Here is a 17,441-nt window from a genome sequence, read left to right as displayed (position 1 = left end):
CATTGAGCCCTTTTGAGGTCTCGCCTACGCAGCGCGCATGCGCTGCGTAGGAGAGAGACCTAATGACATCGGCACAGCTTTGGGGGCAAAAACGTGCACGCGTTGCATTGCTTGCAATGGCAACACGTGCACGTCTGGCGATTTCCTTGCGGGAGCGCGTGGCGCCATATGGGAATATCGCAGGCCCCCTCCCCTGTACGATTATAGCAAAAGCAAACAAGCATTTGCATAGCCAATAGGTCTCGCTATTGGGACCTTATAAGTATGTTTACTTTTGCTATAATCGCGGCACGTACAGTGCAGGTGCCGCGATTGTAGCAAAAGTAAAGAAATAGAAAAAAACATCTATTTCTTTACTTTTGCTATAATCGCGGCACCCGCGCTACACGTTTAACATTAAAATCCTGAGCGGGTAGAGCGCGCGGCACTAACCCCGCTACCGCAACTATATTGCGGCAAGCCAGCCTTAACCCCGAGTACTCAGACAGTTGAGTGGGGGAGGCGGGGGTCCCCGTACAGGCCTTGGTCTTCCCAAATGCCACTCCATGCATTGCACGGCTGCAACAAGAATCCCCAGGATTACTAGAGTCACCCTCAGCATCAGCAGTAGATGTCTGGCAGCTCCAGACAAGGCATGCCGGGAGAGCCGCAGCAGGGATCGGTGTTGGAGACGTTAGGCAGAGCACATCAAACAGCCCAGTTTAGGTGAACCCCCTATCGAAGAAATCTTCAGAGAATGCACAAGTGAGTAGAATTAATTTGAATTGCTCAAATTTAGTAAGTATCTTGTTGTGGAGGTCGATAGATGTTCATGAGGAGAGCAGGGTATAAACCAGAATATTCACTGAATAGTGATTCTGAACTCTGTAGCCCTTCCTTAGAGCTTCCTCTCGGTGGCCATCTTCCACCGTTCCCCCAATGACTGGTGGAGGACCAGCTGTCTGTTTTGCAGCAGCAAGTGCAAGCCCTTTTGGCCAAAGGAGCTGTTGAGAAGTTCTGCTCTCAGGCCCTTGCAAACTCCACCTTCACACTTGGAGATTGAGCAGCGACAGCTGAACACTTTTGAACTTCCTCTGGAGGTGGTTGATGTCATCTTGGCAGCCAGGTGTCCCTCAACAAAACAGCATATGGCTGTGTTGCAACAGGTTTGTAGCTTGGTGCGGTACTTGGCAAATTGACCCCCTCCAGGCAAAATTATTTGACATTTTATTTGTTTTGTCCCATTCCCTAGGGTTATGCCCTGGGCACACCTAAAAGAAAACTTTCGGCTTGTTTGGTCTTTTTACAGTTGACAGATCAGCCCTCATTGTTTAAGACTCCAGCTGTTATGCTCTTTTTGAAAGATTTACATTTGTCTCCTTGCTCTCCCTTTGTCATGCCACAGTGGGACCTTCAGTTGGTCCTCACATATCTGCAGTGCAGTACCTTTGAGCCTCTTCCCAGCTACCCCTTGCAGCTCCTCACCCTTAAGACAGTGGTCCACGTTGTCATAACATTGATGTAGCATGTGATTGAACTTCAGGGTTTCTGTTTGTTTCAAGCTGCCATACACCACCTTCATCGGAGACAAGCTAGTCTTGAGTACACGGGCAGCTGTCTTGCCTAATGTTGTGGCACCATTCCATGTCAGTCAAAACGTCACCTTAGTGGCATTCTGTGCTCCAAGGAGGAGGAGGGACTTCAGTGGTTGGACCGCAAGAGTGTGTTAATCTTTTATATTGATCATATCAAAGAACACCAGGTGGACGATAAGCTATTTTTGGGATTCTCTGGAGTGAAAAAAGCAAGATTGTGGAAAGGAGAACTATCTACCACTGGATGGTGCTTTGCATTAAGATCTGCTGCACATTGGCCAGAAGGACTCTGTGCTCCTTCTTCCAGGGCCAAAGCTACAACCACTGCATTAGTCCCTTTCCTCGACATTTGCCAGGGGGCTACATAGGTGTCCCTACCTACTTTCACAGAGCACTACTACCTCGACAGTCAGATTTAAAAAGAGGGCCATCTTGCCCACTCGGTCCTGCAGGGCTTTATGTTTGAGTCCATTCATAGACTCACTTCCGAATAGCTACTGCTGTGAGATCTATTCAGGAGGTAAGCAATGTGCAACTAGAGATCTCTATGAGAAGAGAAAGTTGCTTACCCTCGGTAACGCTCTTTCTGTTAGAAACTCCATCTAACCGAAGGTAAGTAACCTGTTACTCTGTTTGGGTTGCATGACTTTAATGATGGGCTGGTGCTGACACTCAAAACACCCGCACTCAGAAACTCAATGTCTTGAACATGACGTGGACACTGATCCGATAGTCTGGGTTCCAGGCTTCTGAAGTCAGCTGGTGATTACAAATGATCCTCAATGCTAACATCAGCGTTAGTACCATTAAAATGTTTGATGTCAGATCTCTGATAGGGAGGGAGTCAGGGAGTTGTATTTGTAGTTTTATTTGTTCGATGTTATATGTGTAGCATTTCATTCTTAATGTATTAAAGTACTTTTCATCAAGCAAGGAACTGACTGGCCATTCTGGTATTAAAGGGTATTTGTGTTCTGAATGTCCAAGTCTCCTCACCTCCTTGAAATGCTCTCCTTTTCTACCCTGAGTTGAGCAATAAAGGGGAGTAGAACAAATCCAGTTGGGAGGGTGGTAGGGGAACCAAGTCTCACATCTTATATTTTTAAACTTTTATAACACTGTTTTGACATTATATTTTTTATTAGTGATACACGTGCTGTGTGAGCTCGATCTGTGCTTCACACAACCCTTCAAGAGTAAACCTTTTTTTTTTTTTTTTTTTTTTTAAGAACCTTTATTCGTATAATTCAGATACACAGCTATTCAGCCGACAACCCGGAGGTTCGGCAGCTCGTCAATCGACACGTGCAGTCATCTATAGCTCTCATGCAGGATAAAAACAAAGGTTCCAATTTTGAAAATGAACACAACAAGCAAGGCAATATACATCACAAGTTCGCGTCAGTTCCCAACGAGGGGGCGGCCCCATTTCCAACATCAGATCAAGCCACCGATTGAGAGGAGGAGGGAGAAGCAGAGGCGCTAACATTCTAGCGGAGGTGCGTCAGAAAGACCCAAGTCGGAAGCGAGGCTAGGGGGAAAGTTGCTCCTCTAGTGGTTCAGTGGCAGGAGGCAAACATATGTACCCCCTATACTGGTTCCAACCTCCCCATACCTTATGCCATTTCTTGGGCCTCCCCCGCGCACTATACACCGTTTTCTCCCGGAACATGCACCAGTCCATGTTGTCCTTCCACGCATCCAGGGTGGGCGGGCTAGGGGATCCCCACAATCTTGCAATATCTCGCTTAGCCACCATATTACCTAGGGTCACCCATTGAGTCTGCGCCGCGTCGTAGTCTGTAGGACCCCACACATTCAAAAGACAGCGCCGCGCCTCTGGGTGCAATACAATACCCGTGACCTCCTGCATCACAACGTGAATCCGCTTCCATAGTTCTGCAATCGCACCGCACTCCCATATAATGTGCAGAAAGGTGCCCACCATCCCACAGCCCCTCTTACACAGCCCATCCTCGGAGAAACCCATATGGACCAATCGGGGCCCAGTGACATAAACTCTGTGGAGTATCTTAAGCTGGACCAGCCGCAACCTGGCGGGGATTGCGACCTCCTTAGGAGAGGAGACAGCGTACTGCCAATCCTCATCGTCCAGCTCAAGACCGTCTCTAGTCCACTGGTCCCGCACCCCCAGGAGGAGATCGGTCCGAACGTTCACAAGCTTTTTGTAAATTAGGGAGATTGTGCTCTCCGGCATATGGCCGTCCAGGATCCGGTCCTCCAATGGAGAGGACTCAGGCACCTTTTCCCCCTCAACGAGGACCGACTGCAGCGCATGGCGCACCTGCGCGTACCGGAAGTATTCCGTGCCCTCAAGCGCATATTCCGTCCGCAGCTCGTCAAACGACTTAATCCGCCCCTTGGTCAGCATGTCCCCCACCCTGGAGATGCCAATCAGATCCCATTTGTCGAATCCCTTAGAGTGCCAGAGTTTCCCCAACATGTCCGAGTCATACAACGGAGTGGCGAGGGTGAGCCTATCCTTCCATCCCAGGGAGTTCGTGACTGTCTTCCACACGTGCACCGCCACCCCGGTCGGCCCTGTGAGGGACCCAGCCGGTGGCCTCGAATAAAGTGCTCTATAATAGCCACCACCCCGCAGCAACCACCGGTCCATAGCAAAGCCAGGGCTAAGCGCCGGACCGTAGACTCCATGATTGATCGCGCTCAGTTGGGAGGCCCAATAGTATCTTCGGATGTCGGGAAGCGCGATACCCCCGTCGTACCAAGGGAGAGTTAATTTTGCTATCGCTATACGCGGGCGGCCATCCCACAGCAGCGAACGCTGTAGACTCTCAACCTCCCGAAAGTAGCTGGCCGGAACCAGCTCCTGGGTGTTCTGCAGGGCATAGAGAAAACGGGGAAGAGACATCATTTTGAATAGCACCGCACGGCCAAGGAGGGAAAGCGGCAGCCGCCGCCAGCCCGCCACATCCCGCCGCAGGCGCGCCAACGGAGGGAGCAGGTTCCTCTCATACCGTACCGTTGGGTCGGCAGAGATATAAATCCCAAGATACAGGAAACCCTCCCGGGCGATCTGGATCGGGCAGTTCCGCGGGGGAACCGGGACGTCTCCACACAGGGCATACAGATATGACTTACCCCAGTTAATGGTTAGCCCCGAGTTCCTCCCGAAGGAAGTCAATATGTCGCAGACAACTATAAGGGACTTCCGGGGTGAAGTGAGATAGAGCAGAATATCGTCGGCATAGAGGGAAATGCGGTCTTCGTGATCAGGGGACCATCGAATCCCCCTCACATCTGGGTGCCATCGTATCCAGGCCGCCAGCGGCTCAAGGGCGAGAGCGAACAGCAGCGGCGATAGAGGACAACCCTGCCTGGTACCCCTCCCCAGGTCGAAGGGACGGGACGCCCTACCGTTAACTGCGACCTTGGCGAGAGGTCCTTCGTATAATAGCCTTACCCAGCCCACAAATCCGGGCCCGAAGCCGAATTTCGCAAGCGCAGCCCACAGGTATGCCCACTCCACCGTGTCGAATGCCATCGTTGCGTCGAGCGCAGCCACCATGGCCGGCTCCCGCATCGTCCCCACCCTTGCGATCACTCCGTGGATGCGCCTAAGATTCAACGCGGTATTACGATGCGGGATGAAGCCAGATTGGTCAGGGTGGATCAGATCCCCGACCACCCTGACCAGCCGGTTTGCGAGGATTTTGGCAAGGATCTTCGGCTCAGCATTAAGGAGCGAGATCGGCCTGTATGAGCTGCACCGGTTCCTGGGCTTGCCATCTTTATGGATGACCACGATCGTTGCCAGGCGCTGGTCAAGCGGGAGGCAGCCCGTCTCCCGCGCCTCCACAAACATAGCCCGCAAATGCGGAGCGATCTTGTCCTGTCGGAGTTTGTAAAGCTCAATTGGCAGGCCATTCGGACCCGAGGCCTTGCCCGGACGCAAAGAACGGATAGCCCCCGCAATCTCGTCGACTGTGATGTCGCCATCAAGATCGTCTCTGTCTATGTCGGAGAGGCAAGGCAGGGCAAGATCGCGCAGGAGCTCACATGAATCCTCCACTGGCCTGTCCGACACGGAGGTATAGACCGTGTGGAAGTAATCCGCAAAGCACTGGACTATGCCATCCGGCTCCGTGACCATGACGCCATCCTCCGTCACAAGGTCCGGCACAACACGATTGACCCGCTCCTTTTTGTCCAGCCACGCGATCAATTTCCCGGCCTTGTCCCCGACGTCGTACAGACGGCCCCGCTGTTCCCTACTCAGGGCTTTGGCCGCATCCGTCACGAGGGCCCTGTACTCCGATTGTTTAAGGCTCAACTTGTGCAGCGCCTCCGCCGTGACCTCCCCTTCCAGAGCCAACTCTAGATCCGCGATCTCCGCCTCAAGCTGGGCGACCTCCGCGTCTCTCCGACGCTTGGCCGCTGTTATCAAGGAGAGGGCCTCACCCCTAATCACTGTTTTGAACGCTTCCCAACAAGGACACCGCCGACGTGACCGAGCCGAGGTTTTCGTGAAAGTAACGGTCGACCGCCTTCAGTACCGCACTACGAGTCGCAGGGTCCCTGAAATACCACGGGTTAATTGGGGCCACCCTACCACCCACTCCTCTGCCAACATCCATACAGATCCACACCGGAGAATGGTCGGAAATACCTCGTGCCATGTGCCTGGCCTCAGAGACAAAGGAGGCGTGCGCAGCTAGGGTAAGGACATAATCAATTCTGGAGAGACTGCCATGCGCCCCTGAGTGGAAAGTATATTGTCGTTGTGTGGGATGCAACAGTCTCCAACAATCAACCAGCCCAAGGGTATCTATAAAATCAGGAAGCCACTTCTGAAGCCACTTCTGAGCCCCCCCCGAACTCCTCTGCGGGTGTCTGTCGAGCAGGCCAGAGCCAACCGCATTGAAGTCGCCACCCACCACCAACATTCCCTCTGGGAGATCCAACAATGTCCTCTCTAAGTCCGCTAGTGTAGAGGGCTGCAGTGCAGGGGGGACATAAACCGACACCAGGACCAGGGTCCTGCCCTCCCACCGCCCCGCTACTGCCGCAAAGCGTCCCCTATCGTCAACGGTAGTGGAGTCAACCTCGAATGGCAGAGAGGACCTGACTAGTATTCCCGCCCCTCTAGAACCCGAGGAAAACCCGGAATGTGCAACAAATTTATAGCCTTTACGATTGAGTGCATAGCACGTGTTACCAATCAAGTGCGTCTCTTGCAATAAGACAATATCAGGGGTACATCGCTTCAGAAATTGCAGGACAATCCCACGCTTAATACGATCCCCCAAGCCATTTACATTCCAACTGAGTATTTTTAGGCCCCTACCCCCCATCCCAACATGTAAGGAGACCACCACCCCCCGCGTGGAACCAGACTCGAGTCACAGAAGCTTGCATCTTTACGCCTTGCATAACAAAAAACAACAACAACCCCAACAACAACCCCCGTCCACCCCCCACCCTGCACCCCTGCGTAAGCTCTAAAGTGCCCCCCAACTTGCAGTGTGCCTGTCGCCCCTTATAACGACTAATCTACGAAAAGAACCCCAGAGGAGGAAAAAGCTCCCATACTGCCCCCGCTACCCCCCGGATAATCAACCTCCCGGAGGAACCGGAGTCCTAGTACTTAAGTCCTGGCTCAGTGTTCATCCCCACCACCGTCTGCGCCACCGGAGCGTTCCACGCCAGTCCGTCCGTGGGGCAATGTGTCCAGCCAGTCTCCGACCATGTCAGGTGACTCAAAAAAGAAAGTCCGCTCTTCGAACACCACCCGCAACCTGGCCGGGAAGAGCATGGCATATTTTAGTCCCATCTCACGTAGTCTTCTCTTGACCGCCAGGAAGCCTTGCCGTTGCTTCTGCACCATCTGGGTAAAGTCCGGATAGAAACTTACAGTAGTGTTCTGGAATGGCAGCGGGCCGGCCACCCGCGATGCTTGCAGAATGGCATCTCGGTCCCTGAAGTTAAAAATCTTGGCGACAATCGGCCTCGGAGGGGCCCCCACCTTGGGCCTCCCGCCAGGGACTCTATGGGCCCGTTCGACAGCAAAGAACTTACTGAGGCCTTTGGGCGCCAGATGGTTCACCACCAGGTCCTCCACGAACAGGTCCACCGACTGCTCCTCCGAATTTTCCGGGACCCCAATGATGCGCACGTTATTGCGCCTTGCACGGCCTTCGAACTCTTCCAACCGTCGGGCAAAGTGATCATTTGCCGTCCGCAGGGTACGGACTTCCTGCTGAAGGCCGGAGACATCGCCCAGGAGGCCGGCAGTCTTGAGGTCCAAGGACTGAACCCGCTCATTAGTTTTCCCCAGGTCTGCCCGAACCAGATTGACGTCAATCGATATGGCATCCACTTTATGTGCCAGGGTCTCAAATTGTTGCCCAATCGAGGACTTCATCCCTTCGATGGCCCCCATGATATCTTGCAGGGTTAGTTCTGTGGAGGGAGGTGTCGCGTCCTTCGAGGCCTCCAGTATCGGGCCCGATCCGCCCGGAGACCCCTTCTGATGGGCATAACGGTCCATGTTGTGAGTCTGGGTGTAGCTGCCCCGCCTGGTACTCTTGGGCTTCTGTTTGTCGGCGTCCGATTTGGTCGACATCGCAATCTGCCGTGTAGACAATCTCCTTGCCCATACAGAGTAATCAACCATGCGACCAGTGGCTGGCACTACGCACGCCCCGTCCCGGGCGCTGTGGAGACTGGAAGGCGAAAGTGAAAGTGAAAGTGAAAACACCTTCCCTCCGCCGACTCTTCCCCAGCCCGGCCACAGTTGTTCAATTAGTGCACGGGCACTGTGCCAACGCAAGTCCCGGGCACCGTGCGGGGAGTAGGCCACAAACTTCCAGGCAGTACAACTTCGGTCTCCGGTGGGCGATTTCGATCCGGACAGCGGCTCTCGCCTCAGCAACAGCTCCCCTCCAATATTCCGGGCATCAAAAGCAGGATAATAGACAGGATAGCTGCCGGAGGGAGCGAGGGTCTCGGGAGCTCTAGGCTCACGCGGCCATCTTGATCACGCGCTAAGCTCCTCCCCCAAGAGTAAACCTTGACCATTCTGCTCCGTTGAAGTCAAATCCCGAAGAGGGGTTAATAGGCAATTCAGTGAGCTTTCACAGATCTCTCCTCCCCCCATCGTGCCTTGAACAGCCCATCCTGCCAACACCTAGTCCCTCTGTTGTGTCGCTTTCTGGGAGAAATACATAAAGGCCAACTACATCTAGTAATGTGGCCCAGTAAAAAGGCTGCAGGCACAAAATGGTTAGCACAAAAAAATGGAAACTTTCTAAAAGTGGCATTTTCAGAATTGTGATGTCAAATCCAACTTTACCAATAAAGGGAATCTTAAATTATAATTCCATTGACACCAAACATTACATTTCTACCTGCTCCCAAACAAAACCTACCTCTTATTAAATGCATAAGGGAACCCGAACATTTAGGAAAAAACCATCCTAAGGCTCACAGGTCTAAAATGTCCTAATGCATATCAGTTCTAGCTGGCATTGGTCTTCTTCTCAGGCAGCAAATAGTGGTGGTCCCACAAGTGGGGGTATATGACTCTCTGCTCTCTTTCTCTCCTCAGAATGTCTGGTTTCCAGGACATTGTGGCTCGTCTCAGGACTACTTTCAACTCAGGCAAGACCCGACCCCATGAGTATCGACTGGCCCAACTCCAGGCTCTCAAGAGGCTCGCTGAAGAGAACAATGACGCAGTTATTGAAGCACTGGCCAAGGACTTACACAGGGTGAGCCAACGCCTAAATAAAAGGGGGGTGCACAAGACAGGTATTAATGATACACTGGCTCAGAAGTTTTATAAAGAGAGAGGGGTGTACAAGGAAAAGGAGTGATGTCCACAGGGCAGCCAATAATGAGGGTCAGGCACAGGGCTTTCACAAGGTGAGATGGTGTGTAAGCACAAAAGGGGAGGTGCACAAGACAACCACTTATGAGGAACAGGAACAGATGCGGTGAGGAGGAGGGGTCTCAGTATCAGGGGGAGGAGATATGTACACCAGGCATCCATTAGTGGGGGTTAAAGAGGAACAACATAAGGTGAGGGGCAGTGGCACGTACGAATGGTAGATTTAAAGGCTGAAGTACACATCTAGCTTCAAAACAATGGAGCTCTGTCCAACAGTGAGGCTAAAGATAACAGTACAGAAGCAAGGGAGGATATGCAGCAGGACAAGTGAGATTATTGATCGGTTATACTTGAATGTGTTGTTTCTTTAAGAGCAGTAGTGGCCAGCTTGTTGGATATGGGGGTAGACGGAATTTCAAATAATAGGAGGGTAACAAGAGAAGCCTTGATGCCCATTCCTTCCTGCTTTTCTGTGACACTAGCCTGATGAGGTTGCTTCTGTTAGAATTATGTAACCACATAGTATTTGAGTTTTTTATATTGCAATTTTAGTGGCAAGGACAGACATTATCACATATAGTAAGTGATTTGCATAGAATAACACAACAAGACATGGCAACATCTAGACAAATGATATCAATTACATGAATTCGATGATCCATAAAAAGAGCACCACTTTCTCCACACTCTGTCATGCTTATGAGGACACCCACGAGCAGCATAAACTGGATTTTCCTGTTGTGCACAACAGGATACCCCTCCTGTGCCAGCACAAGATCGATGGGGGCGTTGGCTGTTTCCATGTGCGTGCCACATCTCTCCTGGCCACCGTGCAGGCCACCCCAAGGAAAACGTGCTCAGCCCGTGGGCCCCCGAGCTCCTCCACCAGCCCCAACAGCACATTACGCAGAGCCAATTCCAGAGGGCGCCTAAGACCTGCTGAGAGCTCCTGACCCACCTCATCCCAGAGGGAACGTAGCACCGGGAAGTCTGATGCCATATGGAAGAAATTAGCAGCTGGGAGCGCACATCGCATGCAAGCAGCTTGGGCGTTGGGAGATATTCGGTGAAAATTGCGCGGGTAGCGATAAGTAGCAATAAGGTAGTTTATTAGAATCATGCGCATACGGGAGGAAATTGCCAGTTCAAGGAGTGTAAGACAGTCCTCCCTCCATTCATCCTCATCGAGTTCCCCCATCCGATTTACCTTTTTGTGTCTGAGCAGATTGAAGCCATCTGGGGCATGAATGACCAATGAGAGGTAAATCAGAGAGACGGCTCCTTTCCCCAGGTGCCCCAAGAAGATCTTGGCTTCAAGCAGACTGTATTCAGGAAGCAGGGTGTCTGGTGAGATGTGTGGTTGCAGGGCGTGTCGCAGCTGAAGGAAGTGAAAAAACTGAGAATTAGCTTTAGTGTAGCGATCTTGAAATGGCATTATCTTTTCCCTTTATACATGTCCCCTAAGTAAGAAATGCCAATTTGGTCCCACTGAGCAAAACCCTCCAAATTAGAAAGCTCTCAGATCTATGTACCCCGCCATAGAGGAGTCATCCCAGTCAAACGGCTGTACCAATGGATAACATATGGCTGCACTCCAGCAGACAGGAGACACTTGCGTGCAGGAAGGCAACGTTAAGGGCAACCTCGTTCCATAGAGAAGGTCAAGAAGACCATCAAAACACACAAGGAGCTCCAGACGATAGGCAGGGTCATCCCAACCCCCAGCGAACCAATCATTGACTGGTACCAGGTATGCAGTCAAGTAATATATGTATATATCAGACATGCCAAGGCCTCCATCAAAAGAGGACTTACACACCGAGTGAAAAGTCACCTGTGAGAGGCTGGCTTAGTATATGGTGCACACGAATGTAAGTGTAGCACTCTGCACTAATCCAGACAACCCATATGGTGATTTTAGTGGTCTTAGACAACCGTAGAAAGCTCTCTAATTGGTAGCTGTGGAGAGCAGCCTTCAGGCTTAGTCCAGAAAGAGTTTGAGGCAGCAAGTTTTACCAGTACATAATCTTATGGTATAGGTTAAGTGAAAAAGAATCACACAGTGTAGTTATAAAAATAGTTATTTTATTACAAACACTCCCTAACACAATGTATTATCTCCTACCCGGAGACATAAACACAACACACACAATACTTAGGAAATAGAGCACGTAAGTAGCACAAATACACAATGGGCTCTAGGGGGAGACCAAACCATATACTAAAATAGTAGTATGCGAACCACAACTCAAGAAAAAAGTGGACCCAAAGGACGTAGAAGAGTCGGGTACCCAAGGAACCACCCAAGGTGAGTTTCTAGGAAACCCACGAAGGTTGTGTGCAGAGTGGGAACATGACTGCATGCTCAATGTTAGTCAATGGGTTAGTTGCGGTTACAGTTTTAAAGAAAAAGGACCCTTCCCAGGGGACCCAGAAGACACACTGCGGAAGATGGAAGGTTGGAGAGTCACCCTACCCCTGACTGGATAGCCCAGGTACCAGGATACCTACACCAGGGAAGCCGGGTGCATAGGTGTCAAGTAACGTCGGAAACCGCCGTAGACCACAAAGGAGGACTTCAGGAAAGGTGCTGCTGGAGAAGAAGACGAGGAGCCCAGTGGAACTCAAAGGTGGAATCAAGCTGAGAAAAACCTCAAAGCAGAGGGGACAGAGTCTATGCCACTCAGGAGTGACCAGGTGGCACGGAAGACAAATGCCGACCGATGCCGAGAATGCAGGAGATGTGGATGGTGCTCTTTAAGTTGAAGCTGTGCAGACCAGGCAATGCTTTGGAATACAAGGAGCCATTTACAAGCTGTCCCACATTGGATGTCGAGAGCCAGGGGGTCAGTGTCCGGCAGGGGCACCAACAAGCCTTGGCAGCAACAACCAACAACTTAGTAGTCAGTAAAGAAGGTGCAGTGTCTGGACCAGCAAGGACCAAGTGACTCACCACGACTAGGTAAGTCAGAGCAGCCCCTGAGCAAGCAGGAAAGACCACTAGAGTCAAATAAAACCCTTGGGAGGACCCACAGGACGGAGGCACAGGAGTCGCAAGAGGACCTCAAGTAGCACACCAAAGATGCAGGCCCACAGTGCAAGGTATGTGGTGAGGATGACTGACGATCTTGCCTGCAGGAATTGTTTGAGGTTAAAGTTTCTTGGAGTCCGAAGATTTTTAAGAAAGAGACTCAACAAGCCTCGACAATGGCAAGTCAATGTGGTGCACAGGGGCTCGCTTCCAGCGGTTCCAACGAGGGATACTGGCCACAAACTCGTAATGAAGACAGTGCAGGCCTCGAGGGAGTTGCAAAACCACCACCTGTGTTGCTGAGCCTTTTGGAGTCCATGGAAGCCCAGGATCCGCAGACCGGTCAGCTGTGTTGCGGTGCCTGCAGATGCAGGGAAGTGACTCCTTCACTTCAAGGGAGATTCCTTCGGGTGTCTTGGATGTCCACATCTCCTGTGAAGAACCAGTATGGAGCACGCGCACAGACGTTGCAGCAGACTTGCAGGACGACAAGACCAGGAGCAGCAGGAGTCTACCAAGTTGCAGTCTTGGTTCCCAACGGACGTCCAGCAAGGTCCAGAGTGCCGAGATGGTCGAAGATGAAGTGGAATGTGGTCAGAATCTTGTCCCACAATTAACCTAAGAACCCACCCACAGGTAAGCCATTAAGAACCCTAAGGAAAGGGTTGGGACGATTCAGGGGTCCCTCTCAGAGGAGGGGCTGGACAGTGCGGAGGATATTCCCATGTCCTTTGTCCATTTTCGCACCAGAGCAGGAGCCAACCGGTTTGAACTGGAGTATGCAATCAGGGTACCAAGAGTGCCCTTCAAGCAGTCTCAGTGGTGCTGGCAAGTGGACCCACCCTGCCCCAATATACTAAACCCTGTCTTGGAGGTGGTCTCACCTCCCTGTGACAGGATATCTATTGTTCTGCCTTCCTCTGCTCGAGGTTGGCTCAGCAGCAGAAGGGCATGTCTCTGGTTGGCAGCATCCCTAGCTTGCTGTCTGGTTCTGGAAGACTGGTGCCGGGAGCACCGAGGGCCTCCTGTAGGAGCTTTACGGTGCATGGAATCATACCTCCCACACAGTGACGGTGTTAGGGTATGATTCCAATATGTTTGATACCAAACAGGACAGGGTTCGTTACATCCAGTTTAGAGATGTTCATCGCATAATGACGCATGGCCACTGTATACATCGTAATGGCTAATGCACTTACAACCTGGGAGAATGGACTTCAAATGTTGTAGGGGTGTGAAAAACATCTATGGAACACTTGCACAGACGTTGCAGCAGACTTGCAGGACGACGAGATCAGGAGCAGCAGGAGTCTTCCCAGTTGCAGTCTTGGTTCCAACACTAAGTCCAGTGAGGTTCAGAGTACCCAGATGGTCGAAGATGAAGTGGTATGTGATCAGAATCTTGTTCCATGACAAATATAGGGACCCACCCAGAGGTAAGCCCTTAAGTACCCTAAGGAAAGGGTTTAGACGATTCAGGGGTCCCTCCCAGAGGAGGGGCTGGACAGTGCGGAGGATACTCCCATGTCCTTTGTCCAGTTTAACACCAGAGCAGGAGCCAACGGCTCCCTGAACTGGTTTGAACTGGAGTATGCAAGGAGGGCACCAAGTGTGCCCTTCAAGCAGTCTCAGTGGCGCTGGCAAGCGCCCCTCATCCTGCCCCAATACACTAAACCCTGTATGGGAGGTGGTCACACCTCCCTGTTACAGGATATATATTGTTTTCCCTTCCCCTGCTCGAGCTTGGCTCAGCAGCAATAGGGCAGAAACATGTCTCTGGTCGGCAGCAGCCTTAGTTTGCTGTCCGGTTCTGGAAGACTGGTACCTGGAGCACTGAAGGCCTCCCGGAGGAGCTTTGTAGTGTATCGAATCATACCTCCCACACCGTTGACGGCATGAGGGTATGATTCCAACATGTTTGATACCAAACATGACAGGGTTCCTTACATCCAGTTTAGAGATGGTCATTGCGTAATAACGCATGGCCACTCTACATATCGTAATAGCTAATGCACTTACAACTTGGGAGAACGGGCTCCGAAGGTTGTAGGGGTGCCCCGCTCATGCAGGGGCACCCTAACACTTAGAACCAAGCACTCGGCCTGAAAGGCCTGCCTTAGGAGTGACTTATAGGTTTTAAGTGCAGTGGCCTTAGATATAAGGAAACTTATATCTGTCGTAAGTGTTGCTAGCACCAGCTTACACAGTCTGCAATGGCAGGCCTGTAGTCACAATTTGAGTGGTCAGGGGTGGCATAATGCATGCTTAAGCCCATGGGTGACTCCTGGTGTACTTATGCCCTGGGTACCACAGGTATAAACATCACTAGTTGCACTAGTGCGTATTCTTGAATAGAGGTTCGGATGGCCCATCTTGAATATGAGAAACTTTGGAAAATGCATTTCCTTGCATGCGGATTGGAACCCATTTCAAATGAATGAATGACTGGATGATCGATGGAGAAAAAGTAGCTAAATGGAGATCAATGGAATAAGAAATCAAGCAGAGGCAGTATTGGCTGTGCCATGGGTTTGGGGCGAAAAGGTCACCCCATCAAGATGCTGGGTACCACAAGACCATATACTAGGGGCTTATAATGGTACACCAGTTGCCAATTTAGGGTGTACCTAAGTACTCACCAATCCAATTTTGGGAAGAAAGCACATAGACTGGGGTCCTGATTAGCAGGATCCCAGTCGGACTAGTCAGTAAAATATAATGACAGCAGACAAAAATGGGGAAGGCGACCAAGGAAGAAGATCCTGTTTTCCGACATCGCCCTATGATGCCCACCTGCCCACACAAAGTCCATGAGTTTATAAGTCAGGGAGTGGAACCACCTGTGAGAAATGAGGTAGGGATAGTTTCCCAGGATGTACAGATAGTGGGGGAGACACACTATCTTGAACAACGTGATGCGCCCCAAAGGATTAAGGGGTAAATCAGCCCAGCAGTATAAGTGGGGAGACAATGGGCCTAATGGCGAGAGCGGCCGACCTCAAATCTGGGGAACTGGGTTCAAGTTTCTGCAGATATGCTCAACATCCTGTGATTCTGGGCATGTAGTCTCCCCATGCCTAACAAAATGAAGGTGTCCGTCTGTAACAAAACTGGCGCTCATGTAAAGCGCTCTGATACCTTTGGATCAGGTTTGCTCTATGTAAAACTCCCAAAATAAAAAATAAAAAAAGTTCAGATCAAGAGCCTGAGCAAGGACCTGGAAGTTGATAATCCACGCCAAGTCCGGGAGGTGCGACACATGAATCCCCAGGTATTTAAAGGAATTCTCCAGGTAGGGATATCCGAACACCAGTACCGCTCCCCAACATCTACCCTTCCTTCCACAAAGTTAGATTTGTCTGCATTGATTTGGAGGCCCAACACATTGCTATATATAGCAAGGATCTAAGATCTCCAGGCACCGGGGTCCGGAGGTCCGAGGATCCGCAAGGAACAGGAGAATGTTGTCCGCATATCACGCTATGCGGTCCTCAATTCCAAATGCAGCTCCTAGACTTGCCAGCAGGAGGCCTGCATCCAGAAAGTTCCAGGAGACCGTGTCCAAGGCCTTAGAGAAATCTATGAGAAGTAGGTCCAGAGTGCTGTCTAAGTCCTGCATCTGAGAAAGAGCTGCCTGTACTCTACGAATGCAGTGGCGAGTGCTCCGACGCGGCAGGAACCCGCATTGCTCGGGGTGAACGAGAAAGGGAACAGCATGGGTCGTGCGGGTCAACCAGGCCTTGGGATAGATCCTAATGTCAGCATTGACGAGTGAGGTGGGGCGGTAGGATGAACATTGATCCCTGAGAAGGCCCGTTCCAGTGAAAAAGATCCCCGCTGTATCTCAGCAGTGTAAAAATTTAGCAAATAAGGGGTTAGAATGTCTCAGAATTGCTTATAATACTCAATATTGTAGCCATCAGGGCCTTCCATTTTCACAGACTGCAATTCCGTTATAGCAGAGTCTATCTCATCTATGGTAAGGGGCAGATCTAATTTCAGGGATATGAAGTTAGGGATAGACGGCAGCAGAATATCATGGAAAATGGTGTTTTCTACCTCCAGTGAGGGCAAAATTGCGACTCAGAATTTGCGACTAGCTAAACCTAATGTACAACAGTGTCTGAGACACTGTTTGCGATTCCAAATGGGGTCGCGAATTACATGCCTCATGAATATTATCGTAATTTGCGACCCTATTGGGAATGGCTAGCACTCCTAGGAATGGTGGCCTGCTGGGGTCAGCAGACCACCATGTCTGGGACTGCTTTTAAATAAAGCAGTTTTTAAAAAAAAAATGCAGCTCATTTTCTTCAAGGAAAACGGGATGCATTCAAAAAATAAAAATGAAACTTTTAAGTTTCATTTTTTAAAGGCAGTGAGTGGTTCCTGGGATGGTGACTCGCTATTAGGAAGGGACGCCGCTTCCTAATAGCGGGAGTCTCAAATGCTATTTTGTGAGTCAGTGACTTGCAAAATAGCATTTGTACATGCCATTTGCCTTTTTTGCGGTCGCAAACGGGAGAATCTGGCTGCCCTTAAAAATTAATTGCGCATCTATTCGTTTGCGAGTGCCTTAGCACCCTTCTGAGAAGGGAAGTAAACTGCGAGTGTTTTGTGACCGCAATTGCACCGGCAAAACATTCATACATTGGTTTTGGAGTCACTATTAGGAAAGGACACCCTTGGAACACCCCGTCCTAATAGCGAGTCCCTAACCCTATTTAGCGAGTCTCTAATTGATTAGCGTACATGGTCCACACGTTTTTTGCGGTCGCAAACGGGCCTAAAACCCCTTGGCGACTGCAAACATCGGTCATACATCTGGCCCTAAATCTCCAAGTGGGGCAGAGGGTGTGGGGTGGCGAGTGCCCCATTCTATTAAGAGGAGCGCATGATCAGAGATGCCACGTCGAAGAATTCACACTGACCGGATAAACAGGAGATCTGCAGCGGGCAACCA

At 50.8% G+C, this 17,441-nt stretch overlaps 1 protein-coding gene and 1 long non-coding RNA gene across 2 annotated transcripts in view; one reads left to right on the top strand and one right to left on the bottom strand.

Moving 5' to 3' along the window:
• The window catches only part of LOC146839538 (uncharacterized), a 1,010,507-nt gene that overhangs the window by 483,734 nt on the left and 509,332 nt on the right, over nt 1–17,441 (bottom strand). The gene's annotated exons all lie outside the window — the stretch shown is intronic.
• Nucleotides 1–17,441, top strand: part of LOC146839540 (aldehyde dehydrogenase family 3 member B1-like) — a 247,132-nt gene that overhangs the window by 80,102 nt on the left and 149,589 nt on the right. The window contains exon 2 of the mRNA XM_085651596.1: nt 9,166–9,328. Coding sequence (XP_085507722.1) covers nt 9,167–9,328 — 162 coding nt within the window. The 5' untranslated portion in view covers nt 9,166. The remainder of the gene's footprint in view (nt 1–9,165; nt 9,329–17,441) is intronic.

This window comes from Triturus cristatus, chromosome 4_1, assembly GCF_964204655.1.
Source record: "Triturus cristatus chromosome 4_1, aTriCri1.1, whole genome shotgun sequence".
In the NCBI taxonomy this organism is placed as follows: Eukaryota; Metazoa; Chordata; class Amphibia; order Caudata; family Salamandridae; genus Triturus; species Triturus cristatus.
The sequence above is the reverse complement of the archived record's forward strand: the minus strand, read 5'-3'. Positions and strand labels throughout refer to the sequence as shown.